Below are 20144 nucleotides of genomic sequence, written 5' to 3'. Positions count from 1 at the left end.
ATGAGACAGTAACTACTAACAATTGGATACCACGAAATTGGGGTAAAAAAAAATATATATATATATTTTTTTAAATTAAGTATAATGTTTTGGTTCGACAGAGAAGAGAAACTCAGTCCCTGCAATGATACAAAAATATACAAGTCAGTCAGTACAGAGTCAATTTTGTATTTCATTTAAACAAAATGGTCATACTCACATAACGTTAAGTACAGTACTTTTATTGCACACAATTATACATGTCAAGTAAACATGAATTAAGGCATATCATTTCTTTATTATCAAACAACAGGACAAGGTTAAGGTTGTCACTCTTCATAAGTAAAGCATTTTTACAGACACCATCACACCAACCATCACCATATCATTTACTCGGCCTCATCATACTCATTCTTTCCTCAGTTGACCAGTTCCCTATACATCCAAAACCAGCAGAATTAACTACAAACAAACTAGCTAGTACTACATAACATGTTACTATACTCTATACATGAGCCATGTGCATTTTCTGCTGGTGTATCCTGAGGTAGCTCCTCTCTGAGAACCTCTTCCCGCAGTGCGTACAGGTGAATGGCCTCTCTCCCGTGTGGACCTTCAGGTGCGTCTTCAGATGGTGCTGGTGGGAGAACCTCTTCTCACACTGGGGGCAGCTGTAGGGTTTCTCCCCTGTGTGGACCCTCTGGTGCCTCTTCAGGTGGTGCTGGTGGGAGAACTTCTTCTCACACAGGTGGCAGCCAAACGGTTTCTCCCCCGTGTGCATCCTCTGATGGCTCTCCATCTGTTTGTGGAAACTGAAAACTTTCCAACAGAACGAACACGGGAAGCACTTCTCTTTGCCACCAGATCTGCTGATAGAGTTACTACTACTGTCATTTGTCAATGGGCTCGTGTAGCCATTTAGTGCACTGGCATTGTCTGAGGTCTGGTTTAACATTAGGAGAGTGTGAGGAGGACGGCCAGGGAGTGTCTGTGTTGTTGCAGGGTCCATGTTCCAGTTGATAGATCCTAAAGAAGGCAGGCTGAAGGCAGCACCTGTTAGGGGGGTAACCTGAGGCGCCATCAGTCTCTCTGAATCACAACTATAGGAGCAGGACGGAGCATCGCTAGCAGAGTCTGTGTCTGTTCTCTCCTGCCGCATACGGACACCTCCCCGTCCCCGCGGACCAAATCTAAACCTCGTCCTGGTCTCAGCCAGTCTGTTGTCATGGAGACTAAGTTCGGTTGTTGTTTTGTATTTGACAGACTGTTTCTGGTTGTGGTTAACAGTGTTGTTCCCCATCCCAGAGTTGAGGACACGGTCCCATCCACTGACCTCCACTATGTCGCTTCTGGTCCCAGCCTGCTCGGTGATCTCATCCTCTGGGCCCTTGGCGGCACCAGTCTGGGAATCCAAGATGGCCGCCCAGTCTTCTCTGTTTGCCTCCAGCCAGCCACCTTCAGGCAAATGTTACAATCCAGACTTAGCAACAGAACAAAAATCATAGACATGGATTTTGTGCGTGTTATTTGCCTGGCGATATCTATGACTGTTATGTTGATATACATCGTATTGTTTATTTCATTATTTCATACAAATTGTATTGATATTGTTTTAGAAATAAAGTACCCATACTGTACGTAGGCTATATGTATTTCTCCCATACCTTGCTCCCCCATCTTTAGTCCACTCAGCAGGTCAATGCTCTCTTGTCTGTCCTCTATCATCTCCTCTTTGACCAGCAGCAGATCAGGCTTCCCATCCTCCATGTCTACTGACTGTAAGAGATACAGAGTGAGAGGATGTTGGATCAAGAAATCTGATATGAGCACCCTGCTATGGAGCATTTTCTGATTGGGAAATGAGGGATTGATATGAGTACTCTGCAAACATGTCAGTTGATTTGATCACCTGACACTTAAATGGTTGGATAATTCAAACGCAGGGTCCCACACTTAAACAAAACTAATCAACACCTGGGCCTGTATCCATAAAATCTCTGAGTAGGAGTGCTGATCTAGGATCTTTCCATATAATCATATTAATTATGACCAAAAAGGCTAAACTGATCCAAGAACAGCACTCCTACTCTGAGAGGCTTTGTGGATACAGGCCCAGACCTAATACCATTCAGACAGTAGTTTAGTGGGCTCACCTCAGTGAGACTGTGTGTGGTCCTGTGCTGCTCAGCTGGTTCCTCTGTGGGTTCAGGAGGAGGTGTAGTCTGGTTGTCCTCCATGACCATGGTCCCCTCAGGGTTCCCCAGACCCTCCTCCTCCTCCTTCACCAGCAACACCTCTGGACCCTCCTCCTCCTGGAAGAGACAGGTGATACAGATTACCCAGACATACGCACACAGGTACGTACACACAGATAATAAACATGGAGTGTTTACCAATCCCCACTATGTTTGTATGTATTAAGGATCCCCATTAGCAGCTGCCAAGGGAGGACCTACACTTCCTGGGGTTCAGCACAATGAAAACATTACATTACCTTTCACAACATTAGGTGTGTGTCCTCAGGCCACTACTCTACTATCACATATCTACAACACAAAATCCTTGTTATCGTGTGTGTGTGTGTGTTCGTTCTACGTTTGAGTCCTATACTGTAATTACAGAATGACATCATGGTGGACATAAATATCATGTTGTGGGTAAATATGAGTCAGCTATGACGTCATCATCAGACAAACCTGACTGAACTATTTTGACGTGTACAGTAGGTGTTTGTTAGTGTGTGGGGATGTGTAGGTATCATTAGTAAGTAGTCTGGTTATAATGCTCTGTCGGGCTATGTAGAATAGGGTGAAATCAGGGGTCTGTATCCACAAAGCCTCCCAGAGGAGTGCTGATCTAGGATCAGTTTTGCCTTTTTAGATCATAATGAATAAGACTATGTAGACAGGTGGGGACCTGATCCTCGATCAGCACTTTTACTCTGAGACTCTTTGTTGGGCCGTATCAACAAAAGCCTCTCAAAGTAGAAAATTGGTCGTAAGTGCTGAGAAGAGACATTTTACTCCTACTCTGATGAGTAAAAATAAAAGCTATGTGTGAAGCCTCTTTAGCCATAAGAGTCCCACCTTGTCAACAGATATTTAGGAGACCTCATGAGCTGTCCTAAACAGTTCAGAGTTACCAGCAGGTGTCTTGGTAATGAAGCGAGTCAGTGGTTCCTGTGCCACATGCAATTGCTTTGAAGTTATTAAAATAATGTTTTGATATGTCTATATGATCAATCCATAAATAATTTAGACCCTCTGGCGATTTTGACAATGATTTCACATGGCCTATTTCACATGATATGCCTAAATACTTATAACCACTAGGCTAATAAATAAACAAGTTTTTCTTTCGATTATTTAATTACCTACATCATGCTATTTCATGTTATCCCTTTGGAGTGCAACAAAAAAGCCTAAATCGGGCATGCCGGTGAGTTGGGCAACTGAAAGCATTTAGGGCTTATTTTAACTTTGATTGTGTCCGATGAAAAACCTTTCAAACGTATGCAACATTATCGGCAAGTGATTTGATAAACGGGAGTTCAAAGTTGAAAAGTTGTTTAAAGGGGAATTGGTCAAAAAAAATTGAAATGTTATTCATGCCAACATATTAGGCGATAATTAAGAGTAGGCAAAGTGATCGTGTCAGGTGAATATTATATCAAACATTTTACCATTGCAACATTTGATGTAGAAGAGTGCTATGGAGTTCACAGCTGGTGATGCCTCATTGTGATTGGTTATTCCCTATCATTTGCAAACAACGTCAATGAGCGTCATCACTATCTTTCCTTTGCAGGATGTCGTGATTATCAGTTGAGATAAACTTTTATGAGTTGATTTTACTCCTAGCTCAGAGTTTGTCTGGGCAGTGTCTCGACGTCATCCTAAAACCTACTCTGAGCTGGGAGTTATTTTAGTCTTAAAACAGATTTTAACTGCTGGGATCTATTCTGAGATGCTTTGTGGATACGGGTCCAGATGTGATGTATACTAAAGAGAATCTCAATGAAAGTCTTAGGATGAAAAGTCCCATTTTGTGTTTATTAAACATAAACAAGTTTTAAATACACCATATGAAAACCACACATACACACGTCTCAACTAAAAATCTGCATGAAGTTGATAAACTGCATTCATTTCTCATTAAACATGTCTGGGGGGGGGGGGGGGGGGTGAAGTAGTTGATTGGAAGTAATGAAACAAGGCATTTGTGAACATCATATAGCCTACACAGTACAAACACAATATGTAACAGACTTTTTAGGCTTATGTGGCTTATACACTGAGTGTACAGAACATTAGGAACACGTTCCTGCTTTTTCCATGACATAGACTGACCAGGTGAATCCAGGTGAAAGCTATGATCCCTTATTGATGTCACTTGTTAAATGTACTTAGATCAGTGTAAATAAAGGGGAGGAGACAGGTTAAAGAAGGAGTTTTAAGCTTTGAGGCAATTGAGACATGGATTGTGTATGTGTGCCATTTAGAGGGTGAATGGGCAAGACGAAAATGCCTTTTAACGGGGTATGGTAGTCGGTTTGAGTGTGTCAATAACTGCAACACTGCTGGGTTTTTCACACTCAACTGTTTCCCGTGTGTATCAAGAATGGTCCACCACCCGAAGGACATCCAACCAATTTGACACAACTGTGGGAAGCATTGGAGTCAACATGGGCCAGCATCCCTGTGGAATGCTTTCGACACCTTGTAGAGTTCATGCTCTGACGAATTGAGACTGTTCTAAGGACAAAAGGGATGCAACTCAATTTTAAGAAGGTGTTCCTAATGTTTTGTACACTCAGTGCATATCATATCACACAATGTCTGGATGCAATATTCTACCAAGGAATATTCCAAATGCATCTGTGGGTCTTTTCTGCTGAAAACAATGAAAATGTGTCTTTAATGCAGGATTTGATCTAAACGTCAGAAGCTATCGAGTGGAATGATTACTTTCTATGTTATAGAGTGGAATGGTTTTTCTGCTGGTGCATCCTGAGGTAGCTCCTCTCTGAGAACCTCTTCTCACACTGGGGGCAGCTATAGGGTTTCTCCCCTGTGTGGACCCTCTGGTGCCTCTTCAGGTCACCAGCCTGGGCGAAGCGCATGTGACACTGGGTACAGCTGTAGGGTTTCTCCCCTGTGTGGACCCTCTGGTGCCTCTTCAGGTGGCCAGCCTGGGCGAAGCGCATGTCACACTGGGTACAGCTGAATGGTTTCTCCCCTGTGTGGACCCTCTGGTGCCTCTCCACCTTCTGGGAGCAACTGAAGCCTTTGTTACAGAACATGCAGAGGAACCGTTTCTCTTTACTATATCCTGATGTGGCTCCCCCTCCCTGAGCCTGGGCTCTAGCCCTGTTGTTTGAGTTCAACACCTGATCGAAAAAGACATGGCCGTATGAATCTGAAGGCCCCATCGACGTGGACACTGGGTCGTGATGCCTGAGCGCGTGTAAAGGGGAGTGGGTAGCAACATTTGTATTTGTTTCTAAGCTTTCACTGTAATCTAAGAAATCTCTTCCCTGTGAGATTCCATCTCCTAGGTGACTATCTGCATTCCATGTGGGAGAAACGTCGCCCTCCAATTTCACAGTCACTTCCTCTACAACCAGACCCTCTCCTTTCTTATCTAGGCACCCTTCAGAGTATACACTACTACTGTACTGGTTCCAGTCCCCTCTAGACAGATCAGTCTGTGTCTCTAAACCCAAGGGCATGTTGCTAGGGTCCATCTCTTTAGTGTAAGAACAAGACGGATCATTGCCGGTCTCTAACGCGTCACCTGAGTCCCGATGGGATTGAACCGTCCTCGGGCTTAGGTTACCATAAAGTAAATACTCTGAGCTGAGAGCAGGAGGACAGCCCAGTGGCTCCAGTCTTTCTGGGTCTGATCTGTGGTCAGATCCTGTGGGTAAAAGCCTTTGTGTTACAGTTAAAGTCTCTTTGTCAGTCTCTGACTTGAGGACGGCGTTCAGCGTTCCACTGACCTCCGTGATGCTGCGTCTGGTCCTGGGCTGTGCTGGTGAGGCGGTGGGATCCTCTGGAGCGGCAGGAGCTCCCCCTGTAGTTACAGACTGGATGTCTCTGCTGTGCCGTGGGTCCTCCCCTCCTTCAGACCTCTCCAGCTTGACCCCAGGACCTGCAGCCTCTATATCTGCAGACTGACACAAGAAGAGAGGAGGCTATTATCGGTACATGAGTTGAATTGGATAACAATGTCATGGGGAAGTCTCACAAGCTCCTCTATGGCAGATAAATGAAGATGTACATGTAAGCAAGTGAATAGCTGAGGGGAGCCTTTTTGAAATAAACTGGCCACATTTGATGTACTGTAATTTTGATGTAATACTATTAGACTAACCTCTATCACAATAATGTGCTGGGTTGAGGTTCCACTCCCCTCATCAACAGTGATTGGTTGGTCATCTCTCCATGTATTGTGTCCCGCTGGCTTCACAAAGCTCCTGTGGCCTCCAGTGAGATGTCCTTCACCTGAGAGAGTGATTGGGGGAAAGATGGGCTTAAGTTCGGTATTGTCAATGCTCAACAGTATATTGTACACTATTGACACTGTCTATAATTGGCCAGGGTGTAAGGTAACACTTCTCATAACTTCTTGATACACTATTTATTAATTGATGTATTATTTTCCATGCATCACATTGTTTTCATTGAGTAAATCATTTGAAATGCAGTAAAAAAAAAAACATTTTACATTGAGTAATTTATCAGACTCTTATCCAGAACGACTTACAGGAGCGACTAGGGTTAAGTGCCTTGCGCAAGGGCACATCAACAGATTTTTCCCCTAGTCGGCTCAATTCGAGCAAGCAACTTTTTGGTTACTGGTCCAACACTCTTATCTGGTCAGCTACCTGTAGCCCCAATCAAGAATCTGGTTAGAATATACTATTGTGTCTTTGCGGAAGATAGGGGAATTATTGCACGCTATCCAAAAACTGACCAAGACCCAATTCTGGGTAACACATCTGGGCCCGGTTTCCCGATAGCGATGGAATTTAACGGTTCATCTTTCCTACAACGGCCTAACATGTAACATATTTCCCAAAACACCAAGCAGAGACAACTTTTGCTTAAAGCCAATTTATGCTTGATCCAAAGGCTCCCGTGGTGGATGAATCAGAATTAGTTGGGTAACATAGACAATTAAGATGTCTTATCTGCATAATATGCTTATGTGATATACTTGTTATTAGAATGTATCCCTTTGGACTCTGGTGTTGGCAGTTGCACTTCTTCCCTCAGCTGGGGCTCAGTCACCTGGGGCCCAGAGAGGGGAGAGGTCAGGATGGAACATTGTATGTCATCTCTGATGTTGCACTTATCCTGGGATAGTGTATGACCTAGAGGCTCACTCCCCTCAGTGAGCTTGTCCAGGAGAGGGGTCAAGAAGGGGTTTTACTTGAGATGGGAGTATCTAGAGTTGACAATTGAGTTATGCCATTGGATGAGTTGGTGTTTTTGTGCTATGAAGTACCAGGAACGAGATTAGAACCTTGTCTTAGAGACCAAACTGAACGATAATTTATAGCAAATGCTATCTGGCTACGGGATACTCCTTTCTCGTTGATAAAGTCTCACTTTGTGAACTGTTCCTAATATATGTGGTTTGTTATGTCGACTAGGGGATGGATCTTTGCTATAAAAGATCTCAGTAGCCATTGTGTTGTCACTCTCAACGGATCATTAGAAATAGTGAATCGTTGAAAGTCATTGCCATTGCAAAGCTCTTATTATTAAAGATGTGGTTTAAGTATAACTCTGACTTGTGTGATAAGTGTGTCTCTCATGTGATAGTAAAGAAATTAACCACCACACTCCGTACGCAGGGTGTGACGCAATTGCGGAGCATTCAGAGGCTTGTGGAGGCCAAATCGAGCTCCATACAGCGATGCCATGCGCCTCTTATATTTTGTAACAACAAGGGGGGCTCCGAATAGCTCCACATTGACATGATTGTTTGACGGTAGGTGGGGGTGGTAAATCCACTATAAACACAAACTCACTTCCTTGACAACTTCCTTGACAACCAATGAAAGGCTATCAACATTGATGAAAGGCTATCAGAAGAAGTTCACAAATAAAAATAACTATTTATGATACCTCATGTAGGGATTTCAAAAGACACAAAAATGTGTTTGAACTCCTGGAAAGAGATTGGGAAGGTAATGGGGATAGACGTGGTAAAGAGGTCAATGGAATGCAGACCGTAGGGGACAGAAGGAAGTTGGATTGGCGCACATTCAACAAATCTGATCTAACAACGTGGATATTTGTCAAATCCATCATGATTGATATATTGTAACAGGCCCACAATGTGGTTACTCAAATCCAATTTGAATACATTTGGCTCTTTTCGCTGCATAACATTTAGAGGTTGTCACTTTTCAGGTTTAGAAAAAAAGACTGCTAAATGCTAGCTCCCATTCGTATAAACTGGTAGCATAGCTAGCATACAGAAAGCGGTGGTGGTGGTCGTCAAAGTAGTTTTAACTGACAATGACATCGACATGTATTGGGGCTTGTCATCCACATAAGCATTATACTCAGATTTTTACCTCAACATAGTGTGAAATACACATATAAACAATAGCCTAAATACAGTGCTGTGTTTTCATGGACGCCAAGGGAAGCCAGGCTTCCCCAAACATTTGACCAATAAAAAAATGTAAATGTTAAAATAAGGTCTCTTTCATCTCTGTTTTTTCAAAATGTTCCATCTATTTGCAAGGGGCTGAATTTCACGGGAGAAATCATCCGAGCGAGGGAAACAGCGACCCTCTGTCTCAGTATGTGAAGCCCATGTATCTGATGCTGTCTGGAACAAAAGAGTATGACATGTTGCCGCCGGAGCATTTGATTGATTGATGCCAGCAAGCATTTGGCCTCCCTTGATAAACATTTTTATAAAATAATTAGCCAATCAGCATAAGTTGTCAGTAGGTTGTCCCAAGGGAGGCCAGTTTGGATTCGGCTTCACACCAATCAAATCACATCCTAAGCAAAACGTCATTATTGTTTCTGGTCTTCAGTAGCTAGCTCGCTAAATTGGCCATGGATGGAGATGGGGATTTTGACTTAATTCTCTGTACAGGCCAATGATTATGATGGCGATTCAGATCTAACCATAAATTAATGTTGTACCACTGGCCTGAGACGATTGAAGGTCAATATGTAGTCTAGATGTAGCCTAGAAGGCTCACGTTAACTAGCTAGCTAACTTAGCTGGTTCATTGTTGCCCATGTGAGGAAGTCAGGCTAGCAAGCGTTTTAACTATGTAGCCTACGACAACAAAAACTAAAAGCGTGCTGTATGACAGAGCCATAGACCGTTTTGCCAACATCAAAGAGAGGAGGATGGCATAGGCGTTTAACTAGTCTACAAGTATGATATTTAGCAACATTGATAGAACTAAATCATTTTTTTTTGTATCTTTAAGTTTTTTTTCAGTGTATTAAACTAAGCATATATAGTTTTGTTGATTTGATGATGTTTAAATGTTTAAGTTGAAATGGTGATGGAATAGTGGAGGCAGTGCTCCTGTTGTCTTTGTGCTGACTTGTGGTAACTCTGTGGTTCTAGATCAGTAGTTGTTTAGTAAACTATCGAAAACATTAAATTGCTTCACAATACTGCAGGTGATATAACTGTTTGTTACATGCAATATTTGTTTTGTGGACTTCAGCGGATGGATATTGCTCTCCAGTTTTGTGATGAAACAAACATATGTGTAGTTGAATTTATTCCACCACTGTGTGGTCTTTTTGTTGTCACGGCCTTATTGTACAGTACCAGTCAAAAGTTTGGACAGATCTACTCATTCAAGGGTTTTTCTTTATTTTTACTATTTTCTACATTGTAGAATAATAGTGAAGACATCAAAACTATGAAATAACACATATGGAATCATGTAGTAACCAAAAAAGTGTTTAACAAATCAAAATATATTTTATATTTGAGATTCTTCAAAGTAGCCACCTTGATGACAGCTTTGCACACTCTTGGCATTCTCTCAACCAGCTTCATGAGGTAGTCACCTGGAATGCATTTCAATTAACAGGTATGCCTTGTTAAAAGCTAATTGGTGGAATTTCTTTCCTTCTTAATGCGTATGAGCCAATCAGTTGCGTTGTGACAAGGTAGGGGTGGTATACAGAAGATAGTCCTATTTGGTAAAAGACCAAGTCCATTTTATGGCAAGAACAGCTCAAATAAGCAAAGAGAAACAACAGTCCATCGTTACTTTAAGACATGAAGGTCAGTTAATATGGAAAATTTCAAGAACTTTGAAAGTTTCTTCAAGTGCAGTTGTAAAACCATCAAGCGCTATGATGAAACTGGCTCTCATGAGGACCGCCACAGGAAAGGAAGAACCAGAGTTACCTCTGCTGCAGAGGATAAGTTTATTAGAGATACCAGCATCAGAAATTGCAGCCCAAATAAAATAATTCACAGAGTTCAAGTAACAGACACATTTCAACATCAACTGTACAGAGGAGAGACTGGGTGAATCAGGCCTTCATGGTCAAATTGCTGCAAATAAAACACTACTAAAGGACACCAATAAGAAGAAGACTGGCTTGGGCCAAGAAACACGAGTAATGGACATTAAACCGGTGGAAATCTGTCCTTTAGTCTGATGGGTCCAAAAGTAAGATTTTTGGTTCCAACCGCCATGTCTTCGTGAGATGGAGAGTACTGTAGGTGAACAGATGATCTCTGCATGTGTGGTTCCCACTAGAGGTCGACCGATTATGATTTTTCAACGCCGATACCGATACCGATTATTGGAGGACCAAAAAAGGCCGATGCCGATTAATCGGCCGATTTTAAAAAAATGTATTTGTAATAATGACAATTACAACAGTACTGAATGAACACTTATTTTAACTTAATATAATACATCAATAAAATCAATTTAGCCTCAAATAAATAATGAAACATGTTCAATTTGGTTTAAATAATGCAAAAACAAAGTGTTGGAGATGAAAGTAAAAGTGCAATATGTGCCATGTAAGAAAGCTAACGTTTAAGTTCCTTGCTCAGAACATGAGAACATATGAAAGCTGGTGGCTCCTTTTAAAATGAGTCTTCAATATTCCCAGGTAAGAAGTTTTAGGTTGTAGTTATTATAGGAATTATACGACTATTTCTCTCTATACAATTTGTATTTCATATACCTTTGACTATTGGATGTTCTTATAGGCACTTTAGTATTGCCAGTGTAACAGTATAGCTTCCGTCCCTCTCCTCGCTCCTACCTGGGCTCGAACCAGGAACACATCGACAACAGCCACCCTCGAAGCAGCGTTACCCATGCAGAGCAAGGGGAACAACTACTCCAAGTCTCAGAGCGAGTGACGTTTGAAACGCTATTAGCGCGCACCCCGCTAACCATTTCACATCGGTTACACCAGCCTAATCTCGGGAGTTGATAGGCTTGAAGTCATAAACAGTGCTTGAAGCATTGCGAAGAGCTGCTGGCAAAACGCACAAAATTGCTGTTTGAATGAATGCTTACGAGCCTGCTGGTGCCTACCATCGCTCAGTCAGACTGATCTATCAAATCATAGACTTAATTATAACATAATAACACACAGAAATACGAGCCTTAGGTCATTAATATGGTCGAATCCGGAAACTATCATCTCGAAAACAAAACATTTATTCTTTCAGTGAAATACGGAACCGTTCCGTATTTTATCTAACGGGTGGCATCCATAAGTCTAAATATTCCTGTTACATTGCACAACCTTCAATGTTATGTAATAATTCTGGCAAATTAGTTCGCAACGAGCCAGGCGGCCCAAACTGTTGCATATACCCTGACTCTGCGTGCAATGAACGCAAGAGAAGTGACAAAATTTCACCTGGTTAATATTGCCTGCTAACCTGGATTTCTTTTAGCTAAATATGCAGGTTTAAAAATATATACTTCTGTGTATTGATTTTAATTAAGGCATTGATGTTTATGGTTAGGTACACGTTGGAGCAACGACAGTCTTTTTTCGCGAATGCGCACTGCATCGATTATATGCAACGGAGGACATGCTAGATAAACTAGTAATATCATCAACCATGTGTAGTTATAACTAGTGATTATGATTGATTGATTGTTTTTTTTATAAGATAAGTTTATTGCTAGCTAGCAACTTACCTTGGCTTCTTACTGAATTCGCGTAACAGGCGGGCTCCTCGTGAGGCAGGTGGTTAGAGCGTTGGACTAGTTAACCGTAAGGTTGCAAGATTGAATCCCTTAGCTGACAAGGTAAAAATCTGTCGTTCTGCCCCTGAACAAGGCAGTTAACCCACCGTTCCTAGGCCGTCATTGAAAATAAGAATGTGTTCTTAACTGACTTGCCTAGTTAAATAAAGGTGCAAAAAAATAAATAAAAATATATTTTTTAAATTTTTTTTAATCGGCAAAATCGGCGTCCAACGATACCGATTTCCGATTGTTATGAAAACTTGAAACCGGCCCAAATTAATCGGCCATTCCGATTAATCGGTCGACCTCTAGTTCCCACGGTGAAGCATGGAGGAGGTGTGATGGTGCTTTGCTGGTGACACTGTCAGTGATTTATTTAGAATTCAAGGCACACTTAACCAGCATGGCTACCACAGCATTCTGCAGCGATAAGCCATCCCATCTGGTTTGCGCTTAGTCCCACTATCATTTGTTTTTCAACAGGACAATGACCCAACACACCTCCAGGTTGTGTAAGGGCTATTTGACCAAGAAGGAGAGTGATGGAGGGCTGCATCAGATGACCTGGCCTCTAAAATTACCCGACCTCAACCCAATTGAGATGGTTTGGGATGAGTTGGACCGAAGAGTGATGGAAAAGCATCCAACAAGTGATCAACATATGTGGGAACTCCTTCAAGACTGTTGGATAAGCATTCCAGGTGAAGCTGGTTGAGAGAATGCCAAGAGTGTGCAAAGCTGTCATCAAGGCAAAGGGTGGCTACTTTGAAGAATCTCAAATATATTTTGATTTGTTTCAAACTTTTTTGGTTACTACATTATTCCAAATGTGTTATTTCATAGTTTTGATGTTGTCACTATTATTCTACATTGTAGAAAATAGTAAAAATAAAGAAACCATGAGTAAGTGCATAAGTGTCTCCAAACATTTGACTGGTACTGTAGATCAAGGTGATATACAGTTGAAGTCAGAAGTTTACATACAACTTAGCAAAATACATTTAAACTCAAGTTTTTCACAATTCCTGACATTTAATCTGAGTAAAAATTCCCTGTCTTAGGTCAGTTAGGATCACCACTTTATTTTAAGAATGTGAAATGTCAGAATAATAATAGAGAGAATGATTTATTTCAGCTTTTATTTCTTTCATCACATTCCCAGTGGGTCAGAAGTTTACATACACTCATTAGTATTTGGTAGCATTGCCTTTAAATTGTTTAACTTGGGTCAAACGTTTCGGGTAGCCTTCTACAAGCTTCCCACAATAAGTTGGGGGAATTTTGGCCCATTCCTCCTGACAGAGCTGGTGTAACTTAGTCAGGTTTGTATGGCCTCCTTGCTCGCACACGCTTTTTCAGTTCTGCCCACAAATTTTCTATGGCTTTGTGATGGCCACTCCAATACCTTGACTTTGTTGTCCTTACGCCATTTTGCCACAACTTTGGAAGTATGCTTGGGGTCATTGTCCATTTGGAAGACCCATTTGCAAACAAGCTTTAACTTCCTGACTGATGTCTTGAGATGTTGCTTCAATAAATCCACATAATTTTCCTGCCTCATGATGCCATCTATTTTGTGAAGTGCACCAGTTCCTCCTGCAGCAAAGCACCCCCACAACATAATGCTGCCACCCCCATGCTTCTCGGTTGGGATTGAGTTCTTCAGCTTGCAAGCATCCCCGTTTTTCCTCCAAACATAACGATGGTCATTACGGCCAAACAGTTCTATTTTTGTTTCATCAGACCAGAGGACATTTCTCCAAAAAGTATGATCTTTGTCCCCATGTTGCAAACCGTAGTCTGGCTTTTTTATGCCAGTTTTGGGGCAGTGGCTTCTTCCTTGCTGAGCGGCCATTCAGTTTATGTCGATATAGGACTTGTTTTACTGTGGATATACTTTTGTACCTGTTTCCTCCAGCATCTTCACAAGGTCCTTTGCTGTTGTTCTGGAATTGATTTGCACTTTTCGCACCAAAGTACGTTCATCTCTAGGAGACAGAACGCATCTCCTTCCTGAGCGGTATGATGGCTGCGCCTGGTGTTTATACTTGCGTACTATTGTTTGTACAGATGAACGTGGTACCTTCAGACATTTGGAAATTGCTCCCAAGGATGAACCAAACTTGAGGTCTTTTTTTCTGGGGTCTTGGCTGATTTCTTTTGATTTTCCTATGATGTCAAGCAAAGAGGCACTGAGTTTGAAGGTAGGCCTTGAAATACATCCACAGGTACACCTCCAATTGACTCAAATTATGTAAATTAGCCTATCAGAAGCTTCTAAAGCCATGACATCATTTTCTGAAATTTTCCAAGCTGTTTAAAGGCACAGTCAACTTAGTGTATGTAAACTTCTGACCCACTGGAATTGTAATACAGTGAATGATAAGTGAAATAATTTGTCTGTAAACAATTGTTGGAAAAATTACTTGTGTCATGCACAAAGTAGATGTTAAAACCGACTTGCCAAAACTATAGTTTGTTAACAAGAAATTTGTGGAGTGGTTGAAAAAGGAGTTTTAATGACTCCAACCTAAGTGTATGTAAACTTCCGACTTCAACTGTAGATACTGGTAGAATCGAAAGAAAGGCAGCGCTGCTCTCGGGTCAGTTTTCTCCAATCAAATCATACCTTAACATAAACATGATTCCACAATACAATCAAGATCATTGAGCACATTAGGCTACATTATATTAAATATATTGAGGCAAAAATTAAACAGTAGACAAATAAAACTCAATTGAGTGAACATGTATTTCAATATCATTGAAACATATAGGCCTAACATTGTAGGTAGGCTATATATTTTTAATGCAGTCATCTCAATTTAAATTTTTAAGCATATTTTATCCCTACAATTGCAAAGACATAGGCAACTTCGTTGTGAAGTTATCGGTGGTCACGGATAACATATATCTTCTGTGTATAAAGTGACGCTGGAGAGCAAAAAAGCATCTAACAACCCACTCAGCTGTTCTACGAGTTGGCTAAGGCAGGCGTTAAATTATGAGCGTTTAAGTGCAACATTAACTATGGTTTTGGGAAACAGCTTGGAGATTTAACAATGCTCCTACGAAGGTTTTAACGATATACTTAGCCTTACGATGCTTCTGGGAAACCGGGCCCTGAACAAATACGCAGAGGGGAACGGGCCGACTTAAGACAATTTATGCATGATCCGAAAATGTGGTCGGAGGATCCGTATGGACGGTGTGACGCAATCGCGGAGTCTCGGGAGGCATGCAAAGGCCAAATTGAGCTCAGTACTGCTCTGTATAGCTCCGCACTGACATGATTGGTTGACTATAGGTGGGGGCGAGAGGTCCTGTTTAAACACAAACTCACTTGCTTGACAACTTCCTTCAAAGTCTGTCGGTCCTGTTGTTTTTTGATAAAGAGCAACATATGCGTGTGAAGCTTGGTTATGTAAGATACGCTGTAAGAGCTTTAATCTCCAAACCATTGCAGTGTAAGAATTGTAAAGGATTTGGCCATGATTCAAGTGTGTGCAGACGGACAGAGTATATTGAAGAACGATGTAGTTAAAGCGGCCAATCGAATCTCCTATGCAGAGGTGATTTAAAAGAATTGAGAAAACAAGGGATGCTAGTGAAGATATGTTAGTGGACGCACCACAGCCTGTAGTAAATATTTGCTGCCAGTCAAAAGATACTGTGTGTTAAAAGGGTGGATTTTGTGGTAGTCATTGCCACAGTTATTAACTGTACGGCATAAGTCTCGTAGAAGACTAAGAAACTGGACATTATTGTGGCTGTGGCAGAAACGTTTTTGGGACTTAAAGATTTTACATATGAAGACTTGCAAGGGGTACTGGCGCCGGAAGACCTGCCCTCCCAGTTTCCCCTTGAGCCTGAGTCGGGATCAGATCGGTTTCATTTTTTAAACAGCAAAGTTGTTTGATTTAGTTTCGTTTTTTTATGGGTATTTTTATTCATTTATGGGAATCCTGTTTCCATCCCTCACAGTAGGTGGTGGGATGTACATTAAATTGTGCGTTTGCCAATATACCATAGAATACAACTTCCTTCACAACAGCTCTGTGCTGCTCCGCGAAACGCAAGAGGTATGAATGCCCTGACTTCTGTAGCGGCCGTATCACCGTAAATGCATAAAAAAATATATAGCCTACCTAAAGTATAGGCCTATACTGTAGAAATCAATTTCATGTTCATTCAATTTAGTTTTATTTAACTAATGCAGCGCATTTATGCAAAATGTACCTCTTGCCATTCCCCTGTATCGGTCCATGATCTTGACACTTCTGGGACGACTGGCGAGGACGCGCTCCCGTGACACCTTAAGTTCCTGTAGCTGTAGTTTCCTTCGTAATGTCCTGATTTCTTTCTGGCTTTGACTTATTTCCAAACGAAACACTGCATAGTCGTCGTCTACGAGTTTACAGATCTCTGCCACGGCTGCATTCGCTAGCACCTCCATGATGGAGGCTATTTGAGTGTGAAAAACAATACAGTTGGCCATTGTTAGCTAACATTAGCAGCTAGCTAGCGTTATATAGATAAAATGTATCAACCAAGTCCTGTCTCCAACGCGAATGAAAAACAACCTGGGGTAAGTATGTGATGTTGTGCAGTTAAATGAGTCAAATTTAGATGTCCATGGTGTTAATAAACGTCTAAATCAAACCGCTAACGTGGAAATTGTTCTTCGTCACTGTTTACTTCCGTTCACAGTGACGAGAAATGTCAGTGTCTCGTCAGTAGCACGTAAAATACACGTTGTTTTAGACATTTTCAAAATAAAGGTTCTTCAAGTAAAAGTAGAAAACTGTCAATAACATGAATGTATTTACATTTGTTCATATTTAAGTGACATTTGCACCATGTTCCAAAGTCATATGAATGCCCCCAATGTGAATCACTGTTAATGGAATACATATTGGCTTATATAGCAAAAACTATTTTGGGTGCCGCATTTCAATGGGGCTCTGTGTCATTTCAATGGGGCTCTGAATAATACAGAGTGTTGCTGGCCTTTTGCTCCACCTATTCCATTGGGACCAACCTCAGTCCCCCATGAAATAACACCATACATTCTACAGACCCTACTGAGTATTTCCAACCCCACTTTTACATTGGCACATAGAATAGTTTTTTCTCTCTAAGCCAATAATGTAATTTATAGGCCTACAGTGTATTGCATTGGGAGCAATGAAATGAGTGGAGTAGAAAGGGCTTGCTGGGTATCATCCAAGAAATAACACCATATATAGACTCTAGTACTAGATCAATAGGGTCTGTAGAATATTATGTTCTTTACATTCATTTATTCAAGTTCCAAGCATTTCTCAATGTGCACCACATTATAATATGATGTATCTTATATAAAGTAGTCATTCTCTTTTTAGTTTATTATTATTTTAACATTATGCACTATGCAAAGCTGCAAAAATGATTGATTTCGTATCATACACACAGCGTTTTACCGCAGTCTTTTATTTTGAAGGCAAAAACTGGAAGTCTTAATGTTGCTGCCGGGAAACTAGTGCTGCTGCCATGACGCTAATAAGATAAATTGTGTTATTGGTTAGCGTCCGGTGTCTAAACACTTATGCCAGCATTCAAAACAACTAGGAATTCCAAGTCAGAATCTCGGGAATCTTTCTGGAGCTAGTTCAAATCCCCAAGTTGACCAGGTCAAAAATCTGTCGATGTGTTCTTGAGCAAGGCACTTAACACCAATTCCTCTTGTAAATTGCTCTGAATGACAAGTTGCTCAAGTCTCCTAAATGACAAAAAAAACATGTAAATGTAAAATTACTCCTCCCAAGTCTATACCTCAGTCTTTAGAGTCATATATACTGAACAAAAATATAAACGCAACAATTTCAAAGATTTTACTGAGTTACAGTTCATATGAGGAAAAGAGTCAATTGAAATAAATTCATTAAGCCCTAATTTATGGATTTCACATGACTGGGAATACAGATATGCATCTGTTGGTCACAGATACCTTGAAAAAACAGGTCGTTTTTGTAATGACCATGCTGTTTAATCAGCGGCTTGATATGCCACACCTGTCAGGTGGATGGATTATCTTGGCAAAGGAGAAAGAGAGAGCGGGCGAGAGAGACCCTTATACCACAAATACTTTCACCCTGCCACCATACAGCAGGTGAATGCAAGCATTTCGCGAGACTGTACCTCAAAACCTAATGTCTACCTAGCCCACAACTCCACCCTGGACTTTAACAGCCTCTACGACCAGGTCCACCTCTACAAGGCAGCAATCCCAACTTTTTCCAGGACCCTGAAGGACATCACCCTCAATCGTAGCCCCAGCACCTCACACAGGAGCAACGGACAACCCGCCGAGACCAGCGAGACACCCTCCCAGAGGTGCAAGACCCCCTCCCGAAGGAACTGCACTGAGAGAACCCACACCAAAAGGACCTACATCCAGACCACAGCATCACCAGCCACACCCCAACCAGCTAAGACCAACCCTAGCAAACCCTGGCCACACGCCACTGCGTCAAGGACCTCAACATGACAGCAGGACATATGCCCAGGCCGTGAGCAGAGCAACAGGCCCAACTCCCACTATTACAGCCACCCAAGGATCCACTGGTTGCCCTCTAGGTTACAGAGAGCTGGGAGTCCCATCCACCAAATCACCAGGTGTGAAACAGGGAAGAGACTCAGGGGGTATGCTAATTTGGTACATTGCAGACCTAACCCACTCTATTAAATGAGTCAGGAACGTTTCACATTTGGCTAGAAATTAATAAGAGAAAAATGTCCTTGTGTGCTACCTATATGCCCCCCTAATAGAATCCTCATACTTTAATGATGACAGCTTTTCCATCCTAGAGGGTGAGATCAACAATTTCCAGGCCCAGGGACATGTACTAGTCTGTGGCGACCTCAATGCCAGAACTGGACAAGAACCTGACACCGTCAGCACACAGGGGACAAACACCTACCTGGAGGTGACAGCATTCCCTCCCCCATATGCCCCCCTTGACACAACTAAGACGACATAAGCAACAAAAACGGGTCACAACTGCAGCTCTTTAGGACGCTGGGAATGTACATAGTCAATGGTAGGCTTTGATGGTCATCCTACGGTAGGTACACCTATAGCCCATCTCTTGGCAGTAGTACTGTAGACTACTTTATCACAGACCTCAACCCAGAGTCTCGTAGGGGTGTCAGTGGACTGACTGTGAATGCTCTATCAGATCACAGCCTACTTGTACAGAGCTGTGCTCAATCTCATGAAGCATCAAAGCCAAAGGAACTGAATAATATTAAGAAATGTTATAGATTGAAGGAAAATAAATAAATAAATAAATAATGCAACAACAAATTCAATCCCTTATAGACAATTTCCTGGACAAAATATTTCAAGGTGTAAACTTGGCAGTAGAAAACCTAAACAGTATATTTGACCTCTCAGCTTCCCTATAAAATGTAAACATTTCAAGCAGACTTAAAATGGCGTCCACATCAACAACAAAATAACATGGTCCAAACACACCAAGACAGTCGTGAAGAGGGCACGACAAAGCCTATTCCCCCTCAGGAAACTAAAAAGATTTGGCATGGGTTCCCAAGATCCTCAAAAGGTTCTACAGCTGCAACATCGAGAGCATCCTGACTGGTTGCATCACTGCCCTGGTACGGCAATTGCTCGGCCTCTGAACGCAAGGCACTACAGAGGGTAGTGCGTACGGCCCAGTACATCACTGGGGCTAAGCTGCCTGCCATCCAGGACCTCTACACAAGGCGGTGTCAGACGAAGGCCCTAAAAACGGTCAAAGACCCCAGCCACCCCAGTCATAGACTGTTCTCTCTACTACCGCATGGCAAGTGGTACCGGAGTGCCAAGTCTAGGACAAAAAGGCTTCTCAACAGTTTTTACCCCCAAGCCATAAGACTG

At 41.9% G+C, this 20144-nt stretch overlaps 2 protein-coding genes across 2 annotated transcripts; both read right to left on the bottom strand.

Annotated features, from left to right (window-relative positions):
• Positions 1-211: 211 nt before the first annotated feature.
• LOC120052990 (zinc finger and SCAN domain-containing protein 21-like) lies at positions 212-2178 on the bottom strand. Its single transcript, XM_039000242.1, has 3 exons — positions 2133-2178; positions 1644-1755; positions 212-1434 (listed from the first exon to the last, which is right to left on the bottom strand). The coding sequence occupies exons 2-3, from the start codon at positions 1744-1746 to the stop codon at positions 485-487; spliced, it is 1053 nt and encodes a 350-aa protein (XP_038856170.1). The 5' UTR covers positions 1747-1755; positions 2133-2178; the 3' UTR covers positions 212-484.
• Positions 2179-4643: 2465 nt separating this feature from the next.
• LOC120052950 (myeloid zinc finger 1-like) lies at positions 4644-16923 on the bottom strand. The gene is made up of 3 exons (XM_039000193.1): positions 16463-16923; positions 6355-6485; positions 4644-6154 (listed from the first exon to the last, which is right to left on the bottom strand). Exons 1-3 carry the CDS (start codon positions 16719-16721, stop codon positions 4955-4957), a joined length of 1590 nt encoding a protein of 529 aa, XP_038856121.1. The 5' UTR covers positions 16722-16923; the 3' UTR covers positions 4644-4954.
• Between the last annotated feature and the right edge of the window lie 3221 nt (positions 16924-20144).

Source organism: Salvelinus namaycush, chromosome 8 (assembly GCF_016432855.1).
Source record: "Salvelinus namaycush isolate Seneca chromosome 8, SaNama_1.0, whole genome shotgun sequence".
NCBI classification, from domain to species: Eukaryota; Metazoa; Chordata; class Actinopteri; order Salmoniformes; family Salmonidae; genus Salvelinus; species Salvelinus namaycush.
The sequence above is the reverse complement of the archived record's forward strand: the minus strand, read 5'-3'. Positions and strand labels throughout refer to the sequence as shown.

What these genes read in the sequence shown, in the direction of transcription:
- LOC120052990 (XM_039000242.1), bottom strand. Translation starts at nt 1,746, where the DNA reads ATGGAGGATGGGAAGCCTGATCTGCTGCTGGTCAAAGAGGAGATGATA. An exon ending in ACTAAAGATGGGGGAGCAAG is followed by an intron (nt 1,435 to 1,643) that starts GTATGGGAGAAA and finishes ATTTGCCTGAAG; the next exon opens with GTGGCTGGCTGGAGGCAAAC.
- LOC120052950 (XM_039000193.1), bottom strand. Translation starts at nt 16,721, where the DNA reads ATGGCCAACTGTATTGTTTTTCACACTCAAATAGCCTCCATCATGGAG. An exon ending in ATACAGGGGAATGGCAAGAG is followed by an intron (nt 6,486 to 16,462) that starts GTACATTTTGCA and finishes TCACTCTCTCAG; the next exon opens with GTGAAGGACATCTCACTGGA. An exon ending in AGCACATTATTGTGATAGAG is followed by an intron (nt 6,155 to 6,354) that starts GTTAGTCTAATA and finishes TTCTTGTGTCAG; the next exon opens with TCTGCAGATATAGAGGCTGC.